This window comes from Lepus europaeus, chromosome 11 (genome assembly GCF_033115175.1).
Source record: "Lepus europaeus isolate LE1 chromosome 11, mLepTim1.pri, whole genome shotgun sequence".
In the NCBI taxonomy this organism is placed as follows: domain Eukaryota; kingdom Metazoa; phylum Chordata; class Mammalia; order Lagomorpha; family Leporidae; genus Lepus; species Lepus europaeus.
The window spans coordinates 56,225,721-56,238,711 of NC_084837.1; the positions used below are offsets into that span (position 1 = coordinate 56,225,721).

At 41.6% G+C, this 12,991-nt stretch overlaps 1 protein-coding gene across 3 annotated transcripts in view; it reads left to right on the forward strand.

Moving 5' to 3' along the window:
* FMN1 (formin 1) overlaps window positions 1–12,991 on the forward strand; it is a 433,901-nt gene that overhangs the window by 204,928 nt on the left and 215,982 nt on the right. For all 3 annotated transcript variants that reach the window (XM_062205569.1, XM_062205570.1, XM_062205572.1), the window contains 2 exons: window positions 3,380–4,188; window positions 8,853–9,003. In XM_062205569.1, coding sequence (XP_062061553.1) covers window positions 3,380–4,188; window positions 8,853–9,003 — 960 coding nt within the window. The remainder of the gene's footprint in view (window positions 1–3,379; window positions 4,189–8,852; window positions 9,004–12,991) is intronic.

Below are 12,991 nucleotides of genomic sequence, written 5' to 3' on the forward strand. Positions count from 1 at the left end.
ATTCATTTCACTTCAATGGGTATCATTTTAGAGAATTTCTGCATTTATTTTTAAGCATTTGTGAAGATACTTGGTTTTTTCCTCTGATGACTTTTGTCATTGAATTATTCCTCTGTGGCTTAGTGGAGTGTCTTCTCTTTCAGTGAATACCCAGAGCCATGTGCTGAGTATGGTTAGGGAGCTTTGGTCAGTGCTCTAAAGTGAGGTATCTAGGGTGATGTCCAAGTTGGTCATGGTGGATGTCTTTTTAGCAGAAAAAGGATATAATCACTTCTGTTGGCATAATCACCTCCTCATTTCTCCTCCAAGGTGATCAGTGTGAAGGTATTAGCCCACAGTAAATGCAGTATTCTTCTGCATTACTGTTTGAACCACACAAATGATCTGTGGTGTCCTCAGTGAGCTTGGATCATATTGCAATGACCCATCCCAGGCAATCAGGGAGCTCTGAGCTTGTGGAGCTACTCACATTGATTGCCCAGAGACACAGCTATACCCTATGCCCTCTCTTGCAATCACTAGAGTTCCTACATTCTCAGCATACAAGTATCCCACAGTCACAGGGTGTAGAGGATCTGCTTCACACCACAAGACTGCACCATCTACAGAGAAAGAGAGATGTTCCCAGAGCCAGCTGCCTGTGGGTACTCCACCTAGGCTGTTTGAGCCCTGGGGCCTGTGATATATAGAAAGGCTGGGGGCATCTCACAGTCTCACGTGGGTGCCCAGTCCCCTGTCAATCCTCCTAGACAGACTCAAAGTCAGTGGGGAACATGGATTTTTCCCTGTGGTATAATCACTGGATCACATGCATGCACAAGAGTAGCTGGTCACAGCCCCTGCTCATCTCATGATGGTGCCTTCTCCCCACTGGTTGCCAGGTATGCACACCTGAGCTGCTGCAGCCACTACTGCAGACAAGATGGTGTCTTGTCCCAGCCAGTTGTTGGGTGCACACACAAGAGCTTCCACAGCTGCTGCTTATGCCCAAAATTGCACCTGCTCTCAGCCAGTTGTCTATACCGATGTTGGAGGATGGAGAGAGAAACATGCCCTGCCTTTTTTCCCCTGGGTTATCAGGAACCCTATCCCTCTTAGGGCTCCATGCAAGACTCACGCAGAGCTCTCATCAGTTATATCACTAGTGACACTGAGTGCTGTAATTTGATCTCACCTCACTCTCCAAAGCTGGTGCTTTCTCCTGCTCTTCACTGCTGGAGTCATGTTATATCCATGTTCTTGTTGTGCATCCACACCTTCCACACTAATCCATGGTGTTACTCTTCCTTCCATTGAATTTTCACTGCAGTTTTCTCTCTAACTCTCCCCTGAGAATATACTTCCTCCATTTTTTGTTTATTTTTACTATTTATCCCTTGCCTAGAGTAGTTTGTCCTTCCCTGTTCTGCCATCTTTGAATCCTAGTGATGTGTCACATTTGTCTATTTGGTTATGTTGAACCATCCTTGCATACCAGGGATAAATTCCACTTCATCCAGATAAATGATCTTTTTGATGTGTTGTTGGATTCAATTAGCTAGTATTTTGTTGAAGATTTTGCATCCGTGTTCGTCAAGGATATTAGTCTACAATTCTCTTTGTTGTTTCTTTTTCTGATTTTGGAATTAAGGTGATGCTGGCTTCCTAGAAAGAGTATAAGAGGGGGACCGGGGCTGTGACCCAGCGGGTTAACGCCCTGGCCTTAAGTGCAGATATCCCACATGGGCACCGGTTTGAGTCCTGGCTGCTCCACTTCCAATCCAGCTCTCTGCTATGGCCTGAGAAAGCAGTAGAAGATGGCCCAAGTCCTTGGGGCCCCTGCACCTGCACGGGAGACTCAGAATAAGCTCCTGGCTTCGGATCTGCGCAGCTCCAGCCATTGCGGCCAACTGGGGAGTAAATCATCAGATGGAAGACCTCTCTCTCTCTTTCTCTCTATGTCTCCTCTCTCTGTGTAACTCTGACTTTCAAATAAATAAATAAATCTTTTAAAAAAGAGTGTAAGAGGATTCCCTTCCTTTCAGTTGTTTGGAATAGCTTGAAAAGAATTAGTTCTTTAAATGAAGCTATCCAGTCCTGGGCTCTTTGTTGGGAAGGTCTTTATTACTGATTCATTCTGCAGCTTGGTTACTCATCTGTTTAGATTTTCTCTGTCTTCATAACTCAGTTTTGGAAATTATGTTTGTCCAGGAATCTATCTTTTTCTTTTAGAGTTTCCGATTTGTTGTCATATTGCTGTTTGTAGTAATTCCTGATGATTGTTTTTATTTCTATAATATCAATTGTTATATCTCCTTTTTCATCCCTGATTCTATTAATTTGGGTCTTCTCCCTCTTGTTTTTGGTTATTTGGGCCAATGGTATATGAATTTTGTTTACTTTTTCAAAAAAGCAGCTTTTCATTTCCCTGATCTTTTATATTTTTTTTTTGTTTGAATTTTATTTTCTAATTTTACTTATTTCTTTCCTCCTACTAATTTTTGGTTTGATTTGTTGTTGATTTTCTAGGTCTTTAAGATGCACTGATAACTCATTTTAATAAAATTCTAAATTTGGTTTTTTCCGGTTAGCTGTTTTAAGTCTTCTGAAGTTTAGGAAATGGGCAGTTAATGGCTAAAGGTACACCAGCAGTTTGCCAACAAGAATACAACCATAGAAATTATGTATTGACATCACTGAAGTAATGAGCATTAAAAAAGGCTGATATCTTATAAAATAGTTTAAACTGCCAGGTGTACAGCAGAATAAAACTTTAATATCATTTCTATACATTTGTATTGCTCATTTATTACTATTTTATGACACAGACACAAATATTGATCTTGGGCAGGTTTGATAGAGGAACTTTTTGGAAATAGGTATCACTGCTCCTCTTCATGCCTTTTGTTCTTGCTGTATTGTCCTGGAAACCAATGAAGGAGACATTTAAGGAAGAACTCAGGAACAACAACTCCAAATCAGAAGGATCTCCAAATCTATTTTTTTCCTTATAGTTTTCTTTTTCCAAACCTAACCCCAAAATTGTAAAGGCTATATTCAAGGATACCCAACTATTTATTAAAGATGTTATTTTATATTTGATATTAAAGTCAAGTAGAAGTTCTTAGGTTCCAGATTTATTTTAAGCCTTAAACCATGGTAATTGTCTCCTGTGAGTGCAGAATGGATGAAATTACGTTGTCTCCCAACTGTTTAGCTCCCTGGAAAATTTATTAAAATGAAATTTACACCTTTTTAGATGCTTCAAAGAATGTCTCTTTATTTCCTCGTGTTTATGTATTTATGTGGGCTGTGCTACAGCAGCACACTGATGGTGTTGGTGAATTTTTAATTTCTGATATTTTTAATAAACTTGTTGCCACTCATTTTCTTCTTCCAGGCCAAGTTTGAACTTGAGGCATTTCATATCCGAGGCGAGCATGCAGTGATAACAACAAGGCTGGAAGAAACCATAGAAAATCTCAAACAGGAGTTAGAACACCGATGGCGAGGAGGATGTGAAGAGATGAGAGATGTGTGCATCTCCACTGATGACGACTGCCCTCCCAAGACCTACAGGAATGTGTGCATCCAGACAGACAGGGAGACCTTCCTCAAGCCCTGTGAGGGTGAAAGCAAGACAACAAGAAGTAACCCAGTAATACCCAAGAAGTTGAACATCACCTCTTTAACTCAACTGTCTCCCCCAAGTGACAGCAAAGACATCCATGCACCACTTCAGTCTGTGGAAGGCATCTCATCAAACCAGCAGAAGACATCTGCTCCCCCTCCTGCACCACCCCTACCCGCACCACCCATCCCTCCACCTCCTCCCCTGCTGCCTAGTCTTGATCCTTTGCCACCAGCACATCCAACACCACCTGTGAGTGCTGGGCCCCCACCACCACCACCACCACCACCACCTCCTCCGCCACCACCTCCTCCACCACCCCTACCACCTGCTCTGCCTCCAAGTGCTGGACCTCCCCCACCTCCTCCCCCACCACCACTTCCTAACTCCCCCGCTCTGACGAATAATGAGGGGCCTCCTGCCACTCCAGCACCCCCAGGACTTGTACCTCCACCCCCTCCTGGACTCTTCTTTGGACTCACCTCTTCTTCCAGCCAGTGTCCTCGAAAACCAGCCATTGAGCCCAGTTGTCCCATGAAACCTTTGTATTGGACTAGAATACAAATAAGTGATAGGAGGTAAGCTCTTCCCTCAGTGGTTCTCAGCTGTGAATTCCCAGGATTTTGACCATGTAATGTTTTATTCTTACCAGTTCAATGTCTGCTTAATGTAGCACCCATTCTCCAATGTTGACAGGGTGAATGCCTTGGATAAGCAAAACCAGGGTGCTTGGGGAGGATGTCTGTTTCCACTAGGTCCTGTCTGCATCCCCTGTGAATTTCTTTGTGAGAGAAACACAGTGCTCAGCGTCAGGGTCTTCCCTAAGGTAAATGTTTTAATTTTACAAATTAGGCAGAAGTCCAGATCAAAGAAGCTAGGGCCTTCTTTAACATCACTGGGGTGAATGAGCCTGAATCTGCACTCTAGGTTTACTGAGCATTTTTGGAATATCTTTTATAATCTGTCATCTTGTTTTTAGATGTTATCATCAGCTCTGTGACCTGGATATTTGACCAATAGGTGTACTTTTCATTTTTTATTAAAAGATGTGTCTGAGTTACCAAGTCTTCTAATCAGATGAGAGACATAAACTCTCTGCTTGAATGCTAGTCCTTCCAATTGCTGGATTCCCTCACATCTTTATTCGCTGTTGCTCTTCAGTGAAAGTGCCAATATGTGGTTAGCTAAAGTGGAAAACATCTTCCATTTGTTTGGATTGTTAAGATGGGCCTGTAAGGCAGAAGTTAGTGGTAACTTGGAAACATGCATAGAGAAAGATTTGAGTCTTCCTTCTTCTGCCTCACTTCTGAGTCTGTCAAGAGGATTATGAGAGAGATGTTTTTTGACTACTTTCTGGTTCTGACATTTATTTGCAATGAAAAACAAATGCAGAAAACGTTTTTAAACTTACTCCCCAAATAAAAATGTAATAGTGAATTTTTCAATTCATATAACATTTTGTTTAGGGAAACTACAATACTAAGCAAAATAACATGTAATTCACAATTACAAAACAATCAGAAATAATGATTAAAAGAAGGGGAGTACTTTAAAATTTGGCACTTGGTGAACCCAGTTGATTATGTAGTTTATATCACCCCTTTACTCTCACCAAAGTCAAAAGTTTATTTGTGAAATATACTTACACTTTTTTTAGTGTTGAAACTTTATAACTTCCCAAATGAATGACTTAAAAAAAATCCTATCAGATGATCCTGGAATAGCTTCTACCATTAATTAGAGGGTTAGTATATATCCCTTTTCTGGTTCAAGACTCCAGTATTTCCAAGTAAGTTATTTTCCAGAATTTTTGAGTTGTGTTCTTTTATGAGTGTTCTCATATTAGTGTACAGCCAATCCAGGGTGATGGCTGACACAGTGTGTCCTGGCAGCACATGGAGCTGTTCCACACATGGGTCTCACTAGCCCACCTTCACTCCTTCCCTAAGAGACATCATGAGCAATAAATAGCAGAGTCCGTAGGGACCACACAGCAGTATGTCCAGGAGATGGGAGATCTTCACCCACCATTCAAGATGGGATAGCAGCACGCCCAAGACAAGCACTGTGTCTTTGCCTTTTGCAGTCAGCTGTTTTGAGAAGGAAATAATTGAATTCTCAAGTTCTCATGAGTTTCACTGTATACCTATGGTTTCACTTTTAAGTGAAATGAAAAGTTGATAAATGGGACATCAGGAGAGCCCTGCTTGGTGAATGTGTCAGCCTTGAGCCTGAACTGGGGTTTGGGGACTGCCCCTCTAGGTCACAGTAAGACGAACTTGGAAACTTTCTGCCAGTACCACACTTGGTCTCTTCTATTATGGATTCCTCAAAACGTTTTGCATGTTTAAGTATAACTATTCTTTTCAATGAAAATTTTAGTCTGTCTTTTGGGCAGCCAAAAGCAAAACAGTCTGTAATACATGAAGTGCCTCTTACCTACTTAGATTGTGTTTCACTACTAACATGAAACTTTTTGCTTTTGCTCTTGGTGTGTTTGTGTGTGTGTGTGTCTTTGGCATCTATCTTCTAGACCAAGGAAGAGAAATTTAGTTAAAGAAATTTCATATGACTACCTTTCAGCTTCCTAATAAGTCTCACCTTCTTCTCTCCTCCCATCTCCTTTCTCCTCCTCTCTTTTGAGCTGAAACTGTGGTCAGAAAACGCTTGAACAGTGTGAGCAGGTCCTCCTTATTACCAGTTACCCCCAACTCACTGAGAAGTAGTGTTCCAAAAATTGTTTTATTTGGTATAGGAAATGCCTTTCCTATAGAAATAATGTCACAGTGCTGATGGAGTGCTCAACTTGATTCCCAGTGCAAATCTACCCCGGAGTACAAGTGAGTCATAACACTAATCATGGTAGCCGGAATCCAAGAGCTTGGAGCCAGGCAGGTGCAGGAGAGAGAGGGATGGGTCTGACAGAACCTTTCTGAGGCCCAGATCAATGGCCCTTAACTTGCTGTGTGCTCCCAAACTCCCTGGATCCCTTAATTAGCCAAGGTCTCCCTTTCTTCAGTGCAGCTGAGATAACCACTTAACAGGAATGATGTCTGTGTTTCAAACTGAAAGTGAGTTGCAGAGGGGCATGGCTGAGGAAGGAATACAAGGGTGGATGCCATACAAAATGTGGAGGGCCAGAAGTGAATACAGCCAGGACTAAAATGCCCTGTTTCACCGGAAGGACAGACCAGTAGCAAAATATGAACAGCAGACTTGCAAAGTGTCATCATGTGTTTTGAATATGAAAATGGCTGTGTAGTATATAAAAAGATTTTGTACATCACCACATATAATGAGTTAACTTTATTGGTTGAGAGAGTACATATTTGGATTTATGGTTTTGAAAAACAATATGTAGATGAGACTATCTTTTTTATATAGTCTGTGTATGTTAATAGTGTTTAAAATTAAGACAAAGTAAGAAAATACATTAAGAAGTAAGCATTTGGGGACAGCATAGTGGCGTAGTGGGCTAAGCCTCCACCTGAGGTGCTGGCATCCCATATGGGCCCCGGTTCTAGTCCCAGCTGCTCCACTTCTGATATAGTTCTCTGGTATGGCCTGGGAAAGCAGTAGAAGATGGCCCAAGTGCTTGGGGCCCTGCACTCATGTGGGAGACCCAGAGGAGGCTCCTGGATCCTGGCTTCTGGCTTTGGATCGGCCCAGCTCTGGCCATTACGGCCATTAGGGGAGTGAACCAGCAGATGGAAGACCTTTCTCTCTGTCTCTCCCTCTCTTAGTCTGTAACCCTACCTCTCAAATAAAAAATATATTTTTTAAAAAAGTAAACATTTGGAAGAAGCTTTGTTCTGACTTAAGTGAGCCTACAGAGGAGAGTGACATTTTTTAAAAAAAAAAACTATTTGCTTGAAAGGTACAGCAAGAGCGTGCCTATGTTGATTTTCCATCTGTTGTTTCACTTCTCAAATGACAACAGCAGTGAGATCTGGGCCAGGCCAATGTCTGCATCCCCAGCAGCAGCAGCGGCTTAACCTGCTACATCACAACACCTACACATCCTAGAGAGTGACTCCTGTTAGTCACCTTGCAGAGGCCGCCCTGATGGATCAGATTTTCAACAACTCTTTGCTTCAAAACTAGGATGCTGTGGGGCCAGCATTGTGACAGAGCAGCTAAGCCCACCAGCAGATGCAAGATACATCAAGATACATCTCTCTCTCTCTCTCTGTGTCTTCTCTGTCTCCCAGTCTCAAAAAGGAAAATTCTTCAAAAACAGAAAACACCTAGGCAGCCTTTATTTATAGAAGACCAGACAAACCATTCTCCCCGCAGCTGCTTTATTGAAACTGAGGGCTGGTGCAATGGAAGAGTTTGGGGTTGGTTTTATTATTGTTTGAGGGTATGCAGGAAATACTATAAATCATATTTTTTTCTTTTTTAAAGAGTTATTTATTTACTTGAAAGGGACAGTGACACATATAGAGAGGGGTGGGGTATCTTCCATCTGCTGATTCACTCCCCATATGGCTGCAACAGCCACAGCTGGGCAGGGCCAAAGCCAGGAGCCAGGAATTCCATCTGGGTCTCCCACATGGTTGGGAGGGGCCCACATACTTGGGCCATCTGCTGTTGCTTTCCCAGGCACATTGACAGGTAGTTGGTTGGGAAGAGGAACAGCTGGAACTTGAACCAGTACTCACGTGGGATGCCAGATGATAGGGGCAGCTACAATGCTGGCCCTCAAATTGGGTATTTTTTAATGAGCACAGTTTGTTTATTTCTTAAGGGTCCTGCTCTGGGTTTACCCAAGTTAATCCCAAAAATCATACTTAAAACAGGTAGATAAAGTTTGAAGAGGGGCAGATCCTTGTGTTAGGACTCCCTTTGCAGTCTAGGAAGTCTCCTGTGATGATTCAGAATTGGTTCTTTTATTGACCTCTATGTGATGCCCATTTGTACCCATCATGGCAATGTCACAGACTGAGGGAAGAGCTGCATGAGCGGCACCCACAGTCAGAATCCCAGGATTTCGTGTGTCATGGGTTTTTTTGTAGAGCATACCCTTTGATTCTGTTCTAATGGCGATCCTTTTTTGAAATGTGTGTGTATTTAAGTGTTCTGTAGCATGCTTTAAGTTGAAAAGTGCAATGCAAAAACCTTTTCTCTAAGGTTTGTTAGGATCCTGGGGCTTTTTTTAATGAAATGAATTAGAGAAGTAGTTCATCATATTCTCTTCTGTTTTGTTTCTTAAGGTTAACTTGTTGTTTTCTCTTTTAAGCCAAAATGCTACACCAACCTTATGGGATTCCTTAGAAGAGCCTGACATTCGGGACACTAGTGAATTTGAGTATTTGTTCTCTAAAGATGCAACTCAGCAGAAGAAAAAACCTCTGTCAGAGACCTATGAGAAAAAAAACAAAGTCAAAAAGGTATTGAGTGATTATAGTAATAGTTATAATTTTATACACACACATATTTATATATTTGTTGTTCATGGGATTTCATTATGTGGTGCTGGTTTGCTTTCCTTTTGTTTTTAGAAAATGTCTTGGAAAGGATAGGTCCTTGATGGCAAATACAAAGAAAACCCACCCAGTATTTCAAGAAATCTGTGCTTGCTGTTTTGTTCATATATTCTGAATTTTCAAAATTCAGTCTAAACCTTTTTTAGCCATTAATTATTGTTGAAAACAAAAATTTAATTTACTGTTAGTGAAAGTAGTCTGTAGGCTGTATAAAAAATAGGTCAGATTTATGATTTCATTCATTTAACAAGTATTTATTGAGAGGTTATTGTGTTGGGTACTATTCTAGGCATACATTTTCTAGTTTGGTAGCAAAAGGCTAGTTAAGTTAAATAAAAGTCTGATTTTTCAATTGCCATAGCCACTTTCCAGTTTTATTTTTGTGGCTAATGGCTACCATACTGGATATTGTAGATATATAAAACATTTTTTATAATTACTGAAAGTTCTATTAGGCACACTCTCTGAGCATGTGGGATATGTTGGTGAAAACAACTCCAGACATCCTTGCCCTGTGGAGCTTATATTAGCAATCAACATGAAAACAGACCATGTATAGGTGAGCATTGAGCCTTGCAGTTTAGGAGCCTGTGTTCCCCTCACAGTATCTGGGTTCAGTTCCTGGTTCTGGTTTCTGACTCCAGCTTCCTACTAGTGGAGACCCTGTAAGGCAACAGTGGTGGCTCAGGTAATTGGGTTCCTGCCACCCACATAGTCAACCTGAATTGAGTTCCTGGTTCCAGGCTTCTGCCTGACCCAGGCCTAGCCATTGTGGGCATTTGTGCAGTGAACCAACAGATGGGAGCTGTGTGTGTGTGTGTTTGTGTGTACACATTTGCCTCTCAAAAAGAAAAAAAAAAAGTAAACTCCTTAGTAAAGCAGGGTGAAGATCAATTTTGCAGCATGAGGGTGGGATCTACAATTTTAAATTGAGTGTTCAGGGTCAACCTCATTGAAAAAGTGGCTACTTAACAAAGATTCAAGGACTTGAAAACGGAGACTCCCAGCCTTCTCTAAGAGAACAAGGTTAAATTGTCAAGTAGTCAGAGAGCATGACTTTGAATCCTACCTCTGCCACATAATGTGTGATCTACGTCAAAGAAACCAAGTCCTTCCAGTCCTTGTGCCTTAGCCACCTAACCATAACATGAGACTGTCCACTGCTATTGAAGTGATGATTAAATGGGTAATAAATTGCGTATAGCGTGCTTCCTGGCACATAGACAGCCCTTAACCTATGACAGCTGGTCTTATTTTTGCCACTGTTGGTGCCACTGCTGCTGTTTCTTTGTATTGGTGTTTTGTTAACATCAGAGAAGGTGCTGAGGAAAAAGTGTTCTGCTGTTGAACTGCTGTGTGAGGTTGGGCTGGCTGTCTCCCTTCTCACATTTTCTCCTTTCTATAAAATGAGATTAACAAGATTCGATTCCATCTGACCTGCCAGGATGTCGTGCAGTTCAAATCTAAGAAGGTTTGAGGAAGTGTTCGGAAACTGTATATCAACCAGTATTATCAGTCCTTCCTTCTTAAATCACACCATGGAGTTCATCAGTTCAAATCTCAAGTAATGTGATGATGATGAAGTCAGCTGCAGCTTCCAGAGGGAAAATGGGAAAAATCTGAACGTAGTTTTCTATTGATCAAATCAGATTTTACTGTTGAATTTTATCTGAAAATCATGATAAAATTTGTCATCTTTGATGCTCATTAGAATTGTGCTAGGAGAAAAATAGTCCCAATAATAATTATTAAGTCCCAATAATTATTATAGTGCCAATAATAATAATTAAGACAAATCTTTTTAAAAGATGGACATACTGGACAGAACAATGTGAGTTTTTCTAAAAACACAGCAAATTCCAGGCAGGAGGTCAACTGATACAGTATAAAATGTGTTCCCGTGGGTTAGATGCATCTGATAACTGATATGATTAAGGGTGCCTTGTAGCCAGGCTGACTTTTCAAATGCCATATGTAGAAACAAAAGACGGCTGTTGCTACATGACGTGCAAAGCCAGACTTTCTACGTTCCAGAGCCAGCTCCAGGTTGCCTCTTCCAGGGAGGCTTCGGGAACTCCCCTGAATGTTTTCTTAGACAATATTGTATTAAAGTTGTGTGTGTTCTGTATGTCTTCTCAGGTTGATACTCCTTTTGTTTCTCTCTGGACACTTAGTCACATCTTGTTTACTCATAAAATGAATTCTTTCTGTTTTGGTGACTGAATATTTGTCTTAAAGGATCAAGGCAGTTAATAATTTTTTTTTCTTTAATCTCTGTGGGCCAATTCAACAAATGGTTTTGACTAAAGCCGTTAGTACTTGATGTTTTTAGTTTCTGTCCGTGAGAGGGTAAACCTTCCCCCAAACTCTTCAAGCTTTCTGAACAGTGACGTTGCTGATACCCCAGAGTCTACGCACACGTACTGTGCTTACTTTCTTTAAGAGGATGCAAAATATGGGTCTGCTTGGCTTTGTGGAATGGTTTCTGCTTGGTGTTTTCAGTGAGCTTGGTGACCTATCTTAGAGCTGAGGTTTTAACTTTAGAGAAAATAATGAGCAGATTCAATGCCAGAAATCTCCAAACCTGCCTTCTACAAGACTTCCCTTCATACCCTGTGGCCAGATTTCTAATATTAGGGTGGATCTCTTGGTCTCTTCTAAGAGTCAGATGTTTCTTTCCTCCCTCCTTTCTTCTCTTCCTCCTTTCTTTCCCTCCATCTCCCTTTCTTTCTCTCCCTCTCTCCCTCCTTCTCTCCCTCCCTTCCTTCCTAAAATAAAAAGATTTATTTTATTTGAAGCAGAGTTCAGAGAGGTAGAGGGAAAGAGAGAGAGAGAGAGGTCTTCCATCTGCTGGTTCACTCCCTAAATGGCCGCAATGGCTGGAGCTGGGTCAATCTGAAGCCAGGAGCTTCTTCTGGGTCTCCCACTCGGGTGCAGGGTCCCAATGACTTGGGCCGTTTTCCACTGCTTTCCCAGGCCATGGCAGAAGTGGAGCAGAAGTGGGACAGTCAGGACTCGAACCAGCACCCATATGGGATGCCAGAACTGGAGGCGGCGGCTTTATCTGCTATGCAACAGTGCTGGTCCCCCCACTCTTCTTTGTGAAGTGAAAATGAAACTGTCTTTAGAGGTTGTAAACAGCTGAGGAGCTTGAAAATTGGAAGCCCCCTCGCTTAGCTCAATCATCAAGTGGATCCCTTACAAGCAGACAAGGAGAATATGTGCCAAATATGTATGTGTTGGGGATTTAGAAATCCAGCATTCTGAAACTAAGCTGTGGGGGCTCAGCACTGAGACACATGTGAAACATCTTGTACATTGAGGTGGTCCTCGTCCCTCCTCATATTCTACATCCGTGTTTCAGAAATAGTGGACACAATTGTCAAGAGCCTCTTTTAAATTCAAATACTAGTTTCTGGTATCAACTTCTAAAACAGTATTTAAATATTCCATAATTGGCACTGGTTTTTAAAATAAGTAGATATGTACTAGTCTATCTCTGCTCCATCTCAAAAACTGGGCAAGGATACTGTTTTTAATATCATGTAGTCTAAGAATTAGAAGGAACCTTACCCATCATCTGATTCTCTTCCCTCATTTGACAAATAAGAAACTGAGACCTGAAAAGATGAAGTGGCTCATGGGAAACTGCACACTTTTAACTGAGACGACATTCATAAAGATGAACACTTGGGATGATGTCTAAGGACCTCAACATGTGTCTGCATTTCCTTTTTATTTATTTATTTTTTTGACAGGCAGAATTAGACAGTGAGAGAGAGAGACAGAGAGAAAGGTCTTCCCTCCATTGGTTCACCCCCAAATGGCCACTACAGCCAGCGCGCTGCACCAATCTGAAGCCAGGAGCCAGGGTACAGGGCCCAACCACTTG